The sequence below is a fragment of the Lepidochelys kempii genome, chromosome 1 (assembly GCF_965140265.1).
Source record: "Lepidochelys kempii isolate rLepKem1 chromosome 1, rLepKem1.hap2, whole genome shotgun sequence".
Lineage (NCBI taxonomy): Eukaryota > Metazoa > Chordata > Testudines > Cheloniidae > Lepidochelys > Lepidochelys kempii.
The window spans coordinates 139162784-139175379 of NC_133256.1; the positions used below are offsets into that span (position 1 = coordinate 139162784).

At 46.1% G+C, this 12596-nt stretch overlaps 1 protein-coding gene across 4 annotated transcripts in view; it reads right to left on the minus strand.

The window, feature by feature from the left end:
- SH3KBP1 (SH3 domain containing kinase binding protein 1) overlaps positions 1–12596 on the minus strand; it is a 339518-nt gene that overhangs the window by 84910 nt on the left and 242012 nt on the right. For all 4 annotated transcript variants that reach the window (XM_073356811.1, XM_073356821.1, XM_073356827.1 and 1 more), the window contains one exon: positions 10420–10495. In XM_073356811.1, coding sequence (XP_073212912.1) covers positions 10420–10495 — 76 coding nt within the window. The remainder of the gene's footprint in view (positions 1–10419; positions 10496–12596) is intronic.

Below are 12596 nucleotides of genomic sequence, written 5' to 3' on the forward strand. Positions count from 1 at the left end.
TTTTGTAGAAAGCGTTTTTATACACTCGATTGTGTGTGCCCCCACACAAATGCTCTAAGTGCATGTAGTCGGCGGAGTGTGTCCACAGTACCGATGCAACCGTCGACTTCCGGAGCGTTGCACTGTGGGTAGCTATCCCACAGTTCCCGCAGTCTCTGCTGCCCATTTGAATTCTGGGTAGAAATCCCAGTGCCTGATGGGGCTAAAACATTGTCACAGGTGGTTCTGGGTACATATCGTCAGACCCACCAAAACAATCGTTTTGCGCCTTTTTTCTTGAGTTACCTGTGCAGACGCCATACCACGGCAAGCATGGAGCCCGCTCAGCTAACCGTCACCGTATGTCTCCTGGGTGCTGGCAGACGTGGTACTGCGTTGCTACACAGCAGCAGTTTATTGCCTTTTGGCAGCAGACAGTGCAGTATGACTGGTAGCCATCATTGACGTAGTCCTGGGCGCTCTTTTAACTGACCTCGATGAGGTCAGGGGCGCCTGGGCAAACATGGGAGTGACTCAGCCAGGTCATTTCCCTTTTAAGTTTTGTCTCATGGTGATTGACTCCTACCAGCAGTGCACTGTCTTTTAATCAGCAGCCAGCAGAAGATGATGGCCAGCAGTCATACTGCACCGTCTTCTGCCGAGCACCCAGATGTTGATGATGGCTAGCGGTCGTACTGCACAGTCTGTTGCCAGCAAGATCTATAAAGATAGATGAAGTGGCTCAAAACAAGAAATAGACCAGATTTGTTTTGTATTCATTTTCTCCTCCCTCCCTCCGTGAAATCAACAACCTGCTAAACCCAGTTTTGAGTTCTATCCTTGAGGGGGCCATTCTGTTTCTCACAAAGCCACCCCCTTTGTTGATTTTAATTCCCTGTAAGCCAATCCTGTAAGCCATGTCGTCAGTCGCCCCTCCCTCCATCAGGGCAACAGCAGACAATTGTTCCGAGCCTTTTTTCTGTGCAGACACCATACCACGGCAAGCATGGAGCCCGCTCAGATCATTTTGGCAATTAGGAGCACATTAAACACCACGTGCATTATCCAGCAGTATATGCAACACCAGAACCTGGCAAAGCAAAACCGGATGAGTAGGCGATGTCAGCGCGGTGACAAAAGTGATGAGGACATGGACACAGACTTCTCTCAAAGCATGGACCCTGGCAATGTGGGCATCATGGTGCTAATGGGGCAGGTTCATGCAGTGGAACACCGATTCTGGGTTCAGGAAACAAGCACAGACTGGTGGGACTGCATAGTGTTGCAGGTCTGAGATGATTCTAAGGGCACTTTCACGGAACATTGTGACTTGCTTTCCCCTGCCCTGAGGCGCAAGAATACCAAGATGAGAGCAGCCCTCACAGTTGAGAAGCGAGTGGCAATAGCTCTGTGGAAGCTTGCAATGCCAGACAGCTACCAGTCAGTCGGGAATCAATTTGGAGTGGGCAAATTGAAGCACTTGCATGAGAGGAAAGTAATCAGGAACAGCCAGCATGGATTCACCAAGGGAAGGTCATGCCTGACTAATCTAATCGCCTTTTATGATGAGATTACTGGTTCTGTGGATGAAGGGAAAGCAGTGGATGTATTGTTTCTTGACTTTAGCAAAGCTTTTGACACGGTCTCCCATAGTATTCTTGTCAGCAAGTTAAGGAAGTAAGGGCTGGATGAATGCACTATAAGGTGGGTAGAAAGCTGGCTAAATTGTCGGGCTCAACGGGTAGTGATCAATGGCTCCATGTCTAGTTGGCAGCCGGTATCAAGTGGAGTGCCCCAAGGGTCGGTCCTGGGGCCGGTTTTATTCAATATCTTCATAAATGATCTGGAGGATGGTGTGGATTGCACTCTCAGCAAATTTGCGGATGATACTAAACTGGGAGGAGTGGTAGATACGCTGGAGGGGAGGGATAGGATACAGAAGGACCTAGACCAATTGGAAGATGGGCCAAAAGGAATCTGATGAGGTTCAATAAGGATAAGTGCAGGGTCCTGCACTTAGGACGGAAGAACCCAATGCACAGCTACAGACTAGGGACCGAATGGCTAGGCAGCAGTTCTGCGGAAAAGGACCTAGGGGTGACAGTGGACGAGAAGCTGGATATGAGTCAGCAGTGTGCCCTTGTTGCCAAGAAGGCCAATGGCATTTTGGGATGTATAAGTAGGGGCATAGCGAGCAGATCGAGGGACGTGATCGTTCCCCTCTATTCGACATTGGTGAGGCCTCATCTGGAGTACTGTGTCCAGTTTTGGGCCCCACACTTCAAGAAGGATGTGGATAAATTGGAGAGAGTCCAGCGAAGGGCAACAAAAATGATTAGGGGACTGGAACACATGAGTTATGAGGAGAGGCTGAGGGAGCTGGGATTGTTTAGCCTGCAGAAGAGAAGAATGAGGGGGGATTTGATAGCTGCTTTCAACTACCTGAAAGGGGGTTCCAAAGAGGATGGCTCTAGACTGTTCTCAATGGTAGCAGATGACAGAACGAGGAGTAATGGTCTCAAGTTGCAGTGGGGGAGGTTTAGATTGGATATTAGGAAAAACTTTTTCACTAAGAGGGTGGTGAAACACTGGAATGCGTTACCTAGGGAGGTGGTAGAATCTCCTTCCTTAGAGGTTTTTAAGGTCAGGCTTGACAAAGCCCTGGCTGGGATGATTTAACTGGGAATTGGTCCTGCTTTGAGCAGGGGGTTGGACTAGATGACCTTCTGGGGTCCCTTCCAACCCTGATATTCTATGATTCTATGAAATCTACTGTGGGGGCTGCTCTGATGCAAGTAGCCAACGCAAGCAAAGATCTGCTGATATCAAGGGGAGTGACCCTGGGAAATGTGCAGGTCAAAGTGGATGGCTTTGCTGCAATGGGATTCCCTAACTGTGGTGGGGTCATAACGGAACCCATATCCCTATCTTGGCACCGGAGCACCAAGCCGGAAAGTACATAAACCGCAAGGGGTACTTTTCAACAGTGCTGCAAGCACTGGTGGATCAAAAGGGACGTTTCACCAACATCAATGTGGGATGGCTGCAAAAGGTACATGACGCTCGCATCTTCAGGAACTCTGGTCTGTTTCAAAAGCTGCAGGAAGGGACTTGATTCCCAGACCAGAAAATAACTGTTGGGGATGTTGAAATGCCTATAGTTAGCCTTGGGGACCCAGCCTACCCCTTAATGCCATGGCTCATGAAGCCGTACACAGGCACCCTGGACAGTAGTCAGGAGCTGTTCAACTACAGGCTGAGCAAGTGCAGAATGGTGGTAGAATGTGCATTTGGATGGTTAAAAGCGCGCTGGTGCAGTTTACTGACTCGCTTAGACCTCAGCAAAACCAATATTCCCACTGTTATTACTGCTTGCTGTGTGCTCCACAATATCTGTGAGAGTAAGGGGGAGACATTTATGGCGGGGTGGGAGGTTGAGGCAAATCGCCTGGCTGCTGGTTACGCACAGCCAGACACCAGGGCAGTTAGAAGAGCACAGGAGGGCGCTGTGCGCATCAGAGAAGCTTTGAAAACCAGTTTCATGACTGGCCAGGCTAGTGTGAAAGTTCTGTTTGTTTCTCCTTGATGAAACTCCCCATCTCTTGGTTCACTCTACTTCCCTGTAACCTAACCCCCCTCTCCTCCTCCCTTCTATCACTGTTTGCAGAGGCAATAAAGTCATTGTTGCTTCACATTCATGCATTCTTTATTAATTCATCACACAAATAGGGGGATAACCACCAAGATAGCCCAAGAGGGGTGGTGGAGGAGAAAAGCACCAGGAGGGGTGGTGGAAGAGGGAAGGACAATGCCACACAGCACTTTAAAACTTTAAAACTTTAAAACTTATTGAATGCCAGCCTTCTGTTGCTTGGGCAATCCTCTGGGGTGGAGTGGCTGGGTGGCCAGAGGCCCCCGCACCGTGTTCCTGGGCGTCTGGGTGAGGAGGCTATGGAACTTGGGGAGGAGGGTGGTTGGTTACACAGGGGCTGAAGCAGCGGTCCGTGCTCCAGCTGCATTTGCTGCAGCTCAACCATACGCTGGAGCATATTAGTTTGATCCTCCAGCAGCCTCAGCATTGAATCCAGCCTCCTCTCATCACGCTGCAGCCACCTTTCAGCTTCAGCCCTCTCTTCAGCCCGCCACCTCTCCTCCCGGTCATTTTGTGCTTTCCTGCGCTCTGACATTGTCTGCCTCCACGCATTCATCTCTGCTCTGTCAGTGTGGGAGGACAGCATGAGCTCAGAGAACATTTAATCGCGAGTGTGTTTTTTTCGCTTTCTAATCTTCGCTAGCTTCTGGGAAGGAGAAGATCCTGTGATCCTTGAAACACATGCAGCTGGTGGAGAAAAAAAAAAGGGACAGTGGTATTTAAAAAGACACAGTTTATAGAACAATGGATACACTCTTTCATGGTAAACCTTGCTGTTAACATTACATACATAGCACATGTGCTTTCGTTCCAAGGTCGCATTTTGCCTCCTCCCACCGCGTGGCTAGCCCCTCACCCCTCCCCGTGGCTAACAGCGGGGAACATTGCTGTTCAGCCACAGGCAAACAGCCCAGCAGGAACGGGCACCTCTGAATATCCCCTTAAGAAAAGCACCCGATTTCAACCAGGTGACCATGAATGATATCACTCTCCTGCGGATAACACAGAGAGATAAAGAACGGATGTTGTTTGAACAGCAGCAAACATACACTGCAATGCTTTGTTCTACAATGATTCCTGAGTACGTGCTACTGGCCTGGAGTGGTGAAGTGTCCCACAATGGTGGATGGAATAAGGCTGCCCTCCCCAGAAACCTTTTGCAAAGGGTTTGGGAGTACATCCAGGAGAGTCGCGAATGCCAGGGCAAATTAATCATTAAACATGTTTGCTTTTAAACCATGTGTAGTATTTTAAAAGGTACACTCACCAGAGGTCCCTTCTCTGCCTGGCGGGTCCGGAAGGCAGCCTTGGGTGGGTTCGGGGGGTACTGGCTCCAGGTCCAGGGTGAGAAACAGTTCCTGGCTGTCGGGAAAACTGGTTTCTCCGCTTGCTTGCTGTGAGCTATCTACAACCTCATCATCATCTTCTTCGTCGTCCCCAAAACCTGCTTCCGTGTTGCCTCCATCTCCATTGAAGGAGTCAAACAACACGGCTGGGATAGTGGTGGCTGAACTCCCTAAAATGGCATGCAGCTCATTATAGAAGCGGCATGTTTTGGGCTCTGACCCAGAGCGGCCGTTTGCCTCTCTGGTTTTCTGGTAGGCTTGCCTCAGCATCTTAAGTTTCATGTGGCACTGCTTCGGGTCCCTGTTATGACCTCTGTCCTTCATGGCCTGGGAGATTTTGACAAATGTTTTGGCATTTCGAAAACTAGAACGTAGTTCTGATAGCACGGATTCCTCTCCCCATACAGTGATCAGATCCCGTACCTCCCATTCGGTCCATGCTGGAGCTCTTTTGCGATTCTGGGACTCCATCATGGTCACCTCTGCTGATGAGCTCTGCATGGTCACCTGCAGCTTGCCATGCTGGCCAAACAGGAAATTGAAATTCAAAAGTTTGCGGGCCTTTTCCTGTCTACCTGGCCAGTGCATCTGAGTTTAGAGTGCTGTCCAGAGCAGTCACAATGGAGCACTCTGGGATAGCTCTCGGAGGCCAATACCGTCTAATTGTGTCCACTGTACCCGAAATTCGACCCAGCGAGGCCGATTTCAGCGCTAATCCCCTTGTCAGGGGTGGAGTAAGGAAATTGATTTTAAGAGTCCTTTAAGTCGGAAAAAAGGGCTTCGTCGTGTGGACGGGTGCAGGGTTAAATCAATTTAATGCTGCTAAGTTCGACCTCAACTCCTAGTGTAGACCAGGGCTTAGCAAAAATGGTCGCCTGTAAACAGTGGTCTCTCTTTAAAGATTTGCTACCTTCAGAGCTGGGCAGCCAGAGAGCAGTGGTTGCTGGCCAGATTCCCTGCTCTGAACGCAGTGCTGCCGCAAGCAGCAGCACAGAAGTAAGGAAGATCATGTGTCCTACAGGTTGTTTTTATGGATGGAGTAACAAAATATGGTTGCTGGTTACAGACGACAGGTGGTCACTCTTCACAGTTAAATTATAGGAGGAAAACATTCTGTGGCCTCTGCAGGTAGTCACTCGTGATAGGTGGTCTCTCTTCAGAAGTGGTCGCTAAGGCACATTTTACTGTATCACACAAGAAGATCTGGATGACCTTGAAAACTGGACTAATAGAAATGGGATGAAATTAAATAGTGCAAGGTCATGCACTTAGGGACTAACAACGAGAATTTTTACTATAAACTGGGAGTTTATCAGTTGGAAGGGGGAAGAGGAGAAAAAGTTGGGTGTACTGGTTGATCACAGGATGACTATGAGCCACCAATGTGATGTGGCCATGAAAAAGGCTAATGCAAACCCAGAATGCATCAGGCGAGGTATTTCCAGTAGAGATAGGGAAGTGTTACTGCCATTATAAAAAACACTGGTGAGGCCTTATCTGGAATACGGTATGCAATTTTGGTCTCCCATTTTAAGAAAAATGAATTCAAACTGAAACAGGTGCAGAGAAGGGATACTATAATGAGCAGAAGAATGGAGAATCCACCTTGAGAGGAGACTTAAGAAACTTGGCTTGTTTAGCTTAACCAACTGAAGGCTGAGAGGAAATACGGTTGCTCTCTGTAAATACAACAGAGGGATAAACAACAGGGAGGGAGAGGAGTTATTTAAGTTAAGGGTCAGTGCGGGCAAAAGAAAAAAGGATATAAACTGTCCATCAACAAGTTTAGGCTTGAAAGTAGGTGAAGGTTTCACCATGGACAGCCTTCAAAGGGGCAAAACACGTACCTGGTTACAAGCTAGATAAGCTTATGGAGGGGATGGTATGATGAGCTTGCCTACCGTTGCATGTGGCCCATCTGTGATTGCTAGTAGCAAGTATCTCCAACAGCCAGAGATGGGGCAATAGATGGAAAGGGCTCTGAGTTACTAAAATGAATTCTTTTCTGGGTGTCTGGCTGGAAGGTCTTGCCCACATGCTCAAGATCTAATTGATCACCAGGAATTTTCTTCCAGGTCAGATTGGCAGAGCCCGTGGGTTTCTTTTTTTGCTCTCCTCTACAGCACGGGTCACTTGCTGGTTTGAACTGGAGTAAATGGTGGATTCTCTGTCACTTGAAGTCTTTAAATCATGATTTGAGGACATCAGTAACTCAGCCAGAGGTTAGGGATCTATTACAGGAGTGTGTGAGTGAGTTTCTGTGGCCTGAGATTACAGGTGGTCAGACTGGATAATCACAGTGGTCCCTTCTGGCCTTAAAGTCAATGAGTCTACATGCATGCCTCAGTCCCCTGTCTCCCAAGCAAGACCACAGACTCTAAAAAGGTTCAAATGGAGCCTGTAGATTCCAGCATGGATAAAATGTCCTAATTCAACAAAGTTTGGAGAAAATGCAGAGGTTCTCTATGAGGTCAAAAATTTGGGTGTAAATGGGAATGTTGTCTAGCTTATTCCACTTTGATATTGTGCAAGAAGAGGCTCATCCCATCAATTTTGGTCACATATAAGAAACTGAGTTTTATTTGCACACAGCAGGGGTGAAAGAGGTATGCAGAAGAAAGAGATGTTGTTTCTGGCCAAAAAAATCAAAGTGTCAGAGGAATATTCCAGGGAGGTGCAAGTAGCACCATTCAACAGGGACTAAGGTTAATCCTAATATAAGAGTGTGCCACTCTCCTATTGACTTAGATGGGAATTGCACCTGCTTACCTCAGGGAAAGCATGAAACCCAAGAGTGTTGGGAAAATCCACTCAGGTGTATATTAAAGTAGGACTGCCTCATATTACATTAATATTAATAGATTTTTAGCTGCTTTCCCAGCCTCAGAATTTTTGCAGTGGAACTTACTGCTTGTATGGCCTCTTCCTGGTCACCTCCAGTCTTTTTCCTGCTACAACTCCCTCTCTTCCTCCTCCTCAGTGTACAAACTATACCCAGTTTGCAGGCTAAAATAATAGCAAGTTGGTGCACATTGCCCTATTTTGTTACTTACCATGATTTTCTTATCAGCTTACATCCAACAACTAACTTTCACCACCTCTGTACTTTGCTTATAAGTAGTTCTATACAATTCTGCATTGTATGTATGATACCTACATCAAGAGACGCTATGTCCCCAGGGCCGAAGAGTGCATAAAATATTTGTGAGGAAGACCAGACATGCATTAAGTGTCAGGATGTCAGCACATTTAGAAAGAGGTCAGAGAACAACAAAAATTATTAAGGAAAGCAACACATAATGAAAAACTATAAGAAATAAAATATATAGAGAGAGGCTAAATGATTACTAAAGTTTGGGAGAAAATGTTTGTGACATATTCTTCATAGTGATATTATGATATGATTATGACATAATTATTATGTATTTTATGCAAGATAAGTCATGTGAGGTGTCATGGGAAAAGTTACGATTTGCTGAATATGAGTATCCTATCATATCATTTTTGTATCTGAATATTGACTATATACCTATATTTCAAATGTAGTTACACCTGGGTAACGCCCATTAGACAAGATGCTTTCAGTCTAGACAGTGGGTTGGAAAGGGCCTATTCAGGGCAGTGGGCCATTAGGAAAAAAACAATATGCCTTAGGAGCAGCTTATTTCCCACCTGGTGATGAACCTTCCTGGGAACACTCCAAACAGCCTGTGAGTAATGGCTGCTATGACTCTACAAGGACATGTGCTCAGATCACATGCCGGACTCCTTGGGATGTCAGTATTTTTCCACAGACTGGCCTGGGAACCAAGCTTTGAAACAAAAGGTTCCCACTATATGCAAAAGCTATATAAGGCAGGGTATGACATCATCTGGTGTTCTTCATTCCCCACACAAGAGGACTCCTGGAAACACCTGAGGAACAAAGACTGAACTGGGGAAAGTGCTGGACCCAGGCTAAAGGGATTTCTAGCCTGCGAATGAAACACCTGGGGATTCCAAGCTGTAAAGAAAGTGCAGCTTGTCCCTTAAGAATCTGTGGCCTGCTTGTATCATCTCTTAGAGTGAGAATCTGCTAATTCATATCCAATCAATTTAGTATATTAAGCTTAGTTTGTGTTTTTTGTTTCTTTGCTAGGTAATCTGCTTCAATCTGTTTGCTATCACTTATAATCACTTAACATTTATCTTTTGTAGTTAATAAACTTGCTTTTGCTTTATCTAAACCAATGAGTTAATGTGAAGTGTATGGGAATCTTAGCTCAGGGGCAAAGGTTGTTGCATATTCCTCTCCACATTGGAGGGAGGGGGTGAGCTTTCTAAGCTTACACTGTACAGTTTCCTGTGCAGTGCAAGACAGTACAATTTTGGGCTTATACTGCAGAGGAGCTGCATGCCTGGAGAGTTGGGAGTTGCCTTAGCTGTAGCCTTTCCATTGTTGATTCACTGAAGAAGCTGGACAGAGAGTCTGCAGCTAGGTGTGGCCCCACCTATATGAAGGCTGGTAAAAGTGCAGAGTGGAGGGCTTTTCAGCTTGTCACAGCAATACAGTGTGAGAGGGAGCCCAAGCTGGCGGGATGGGGGGGCGGGGGGTTTAGTGGTATCCCAGTCCCAGGTGGCACCCTGGGGAGAACCCGTCACAGTGTAAACTACCCATAAGTATCTGAAGGGTCGAAACTTCAAGAGGGAGAGAAATTGTGTTGGGCAGTTCAAGTGATATAAAGGAGTCATTACATGAAATAAGTCATAGGGAAATGTAATCTACAAATTAGGAACAATTTCCTAACAGGGAGATCTCTTCAGGTTATGGACCAGGCTCCAAAAGGGAAGCAGTGGAAAAATAATTTTTTTGGTTCATTTAAAACTGAAAAATAATTGAGTAATAACGCTGTACTGGATATATATTGACAGGTCTTTTCCAGCTCTAATTTCTATGAGCCATATTCTCCTATCCATTCTACATTACAGATTTCTTATCAGCTGTGGAGATCTCTGTTGATATCAAGGGAGTAAATGGAGAATGTGTAATAAAGAGCCTCAAGTGTAGATCAGAGAGGACAAATTTGACCTAGAAATACTAAGCTTCACTTTCTAATCAATTTCTTTGCTAATTCAGGCTTTATTTTCCCCCTTAGTTCCCCTTAGGTCCCAATACATTTCATTATAATTTTTATCAAAAAATAAGACTAAAGCAGGAACAGTTTGTATTTAATTTGCTTTGTATGATAGTTAAATACGTCTCCATTGGACAAAGCAGTGATCTTCCTAAGAAGCTTAATTATTAAAAGCTCCATGCTGAATATATTTGCAGTCTTGCTTTTCTTATTTTTCAGACATACAGAAAATTGCTAAAACCAAAACCAAAGAAAAAATATTCAAAACTTCCGAAAAGGCTCAATAGCTCTAAGTGCAAATGAGGAAAAAACAAACAGTGAGACCTACTCTTGATTCTGCTGTCCATTTCTATTTTCGTTGGCTCTTGAGCTGCTGTAGCTGGAGGTAATTTCTTCCCAACAGTCTGAAATAAATAAATTATTCCTCTTTAAAACCTTTATTTTCCCAGTTAAAGCTTTAGCAACAGTGCAGAAATCATGAGCAAAAAAAAAAAAAGCGGGGGGGGGGAAGTTACATTAAAGGGACATGGACAACTTGAAATCTAGTCAGTTTGCAGGGGGAGAAAAAAGAAAAAGGTAAAAAAGGGGTTGGGGGAGAAAAAAGAAAAAAGATTTCAAAATAGTACTCCTACCCTAAATGCCTCTGTCAATTTGTGTGTGATTTTACAGTCACATTTTCCTGTTTTTAAAAATACTTTCCTCTTCAATGTTGCTGTGTGAAAGACCCACAGAAACAAGATGGGTAAATGGATTATACAGGGAAACTGACTTTTATAAAGTGCTGCCAAACGAAGAAATAACGTGGAAAAAAAAGAAAAAAAAATCCTCCAATTTCCTTCTATCATACTAGTATTAGGTGTAACAAGTAACAATAGGTGGTAAACAAATTTCAGACATAAATGTGCTTTTTAAGTGGACAGTGTCCCTTTTTGTCATTTTAAGTACATATATTATCTAGTTCACCAAGCAGTATAATAATGCATCATCATCAGTGTTAGACAGCTAAGCTGAAAGAACAGTATGCACACACTGCACAACCATTATTTTTCTTCACTGACCGTGATCTTTATAGATGTACATTTTTTACTTTTAATTTTGTAAATATATTATTCTAACCTACAATGAAAATTATGCCCTGGAAAGCCTGGTAATATCTGTGGTCAAGGATCTGGCTACTTTTATTGTTTGTATAACCATGGCACCTAGGAGCCCCCAGTCATGGGCCAGAACCCCACTGTGCTAGGTCAGTGGTTCTCAACCTATTTACCATTGTGGGCCACAGGCTGAGAAAGACCGTGCCAAACACACACTGGCCTGACTAGCCCTGTGCTGCCAGGGTACCTCTTCTCTTTGTGGGAAGACCCACGCCACACCGATCACCTGCCCAGTGCCCCCCGACTCCCTATGCCCAGCACTCCCCTGCCCAGAGACACCCCCCTCACCGACCCCCTGCTAAGACTCCCCACAGACCCATATGCCCAGCAACACCCCCCTCCCCCCCTCCCAGAGACCCCTCCACAGAGCAGGGCCAGGAGCGGAGCCACACCCCTAGTTCCTGAGCCTATGCTGCCCAGCACCCCCCACATACTCTCACTTCCCAGAACCCCCTAACTCCCTCCCCTCCCCCCCCCCACAAGAGACCCACTCTCCCGTGCCCTGCCCCACACTCACTGGCCCTGCTGGGAGATGACTGTGTTTGCCGGGCTGAGCTGGCAGCACAGCCAGGGATCGCTCTGGCCCCTGGGGAGCAGTGCAAATAGTCATGCTGGAGCAGGAGTGGGGCCTGCCCAGGCTGGGCTCCCTCAGCACCCACTTGCCTGGCAGGGCCCCCTGCATTGGACTGCTGAGCTCTTCCCCTGCCACAGGAGGCTGCTTAGCCTTCCCTGCTGGCAGAAGCACTCCAGCAGGGCTGCCTGCCGCCATTTCCCCATCAGCTGTCCCCGTCCCCTGCCAGATCGGAGGAGCAGCAAGCTTTGCATTTTTTTTTTTTTAGTGCATAATTGGGCAGCAGGTTGAGAACCACTGTGGTAGGTGCTGCACAAACACAGAACAAAAAGACAGTCCCTTCCCCAAAGAACTTTCAGTCTAACTATAAGACAAGAGACAACAGATGGATGTAGACAGATGGGGAAGTAAAAGTAAAACGAGACAATACTGGTTAGCAAGGCAGACAGTGATATTAGTGTACCAGCAGCTTAACCATTTTTTATAGGCCTTATGGAGAGTTTTGAGACGGATTTGAAGGAGGCTAATAAGGTAGTTCGTGGATGTTTAAGGAGAGCTCCTCTCACGCATGAAGGGCAGCATGGGAGAAAACACAAGGGTGCTTGTTTGAAAATTTAACAAGTGGGGCAATGGAGGTTGTCATCCTGAGCTGATCGGAGCCAGGATTTAACATTTTGACACTGAATGAGAGATGCTAGTTAGGGTGGGGATAGGCCATGAAGGGCCTTTGAAGTAAAGACAAACAAGCTTGTGTTTGACGCAATAGAGCGGGGACTCAAA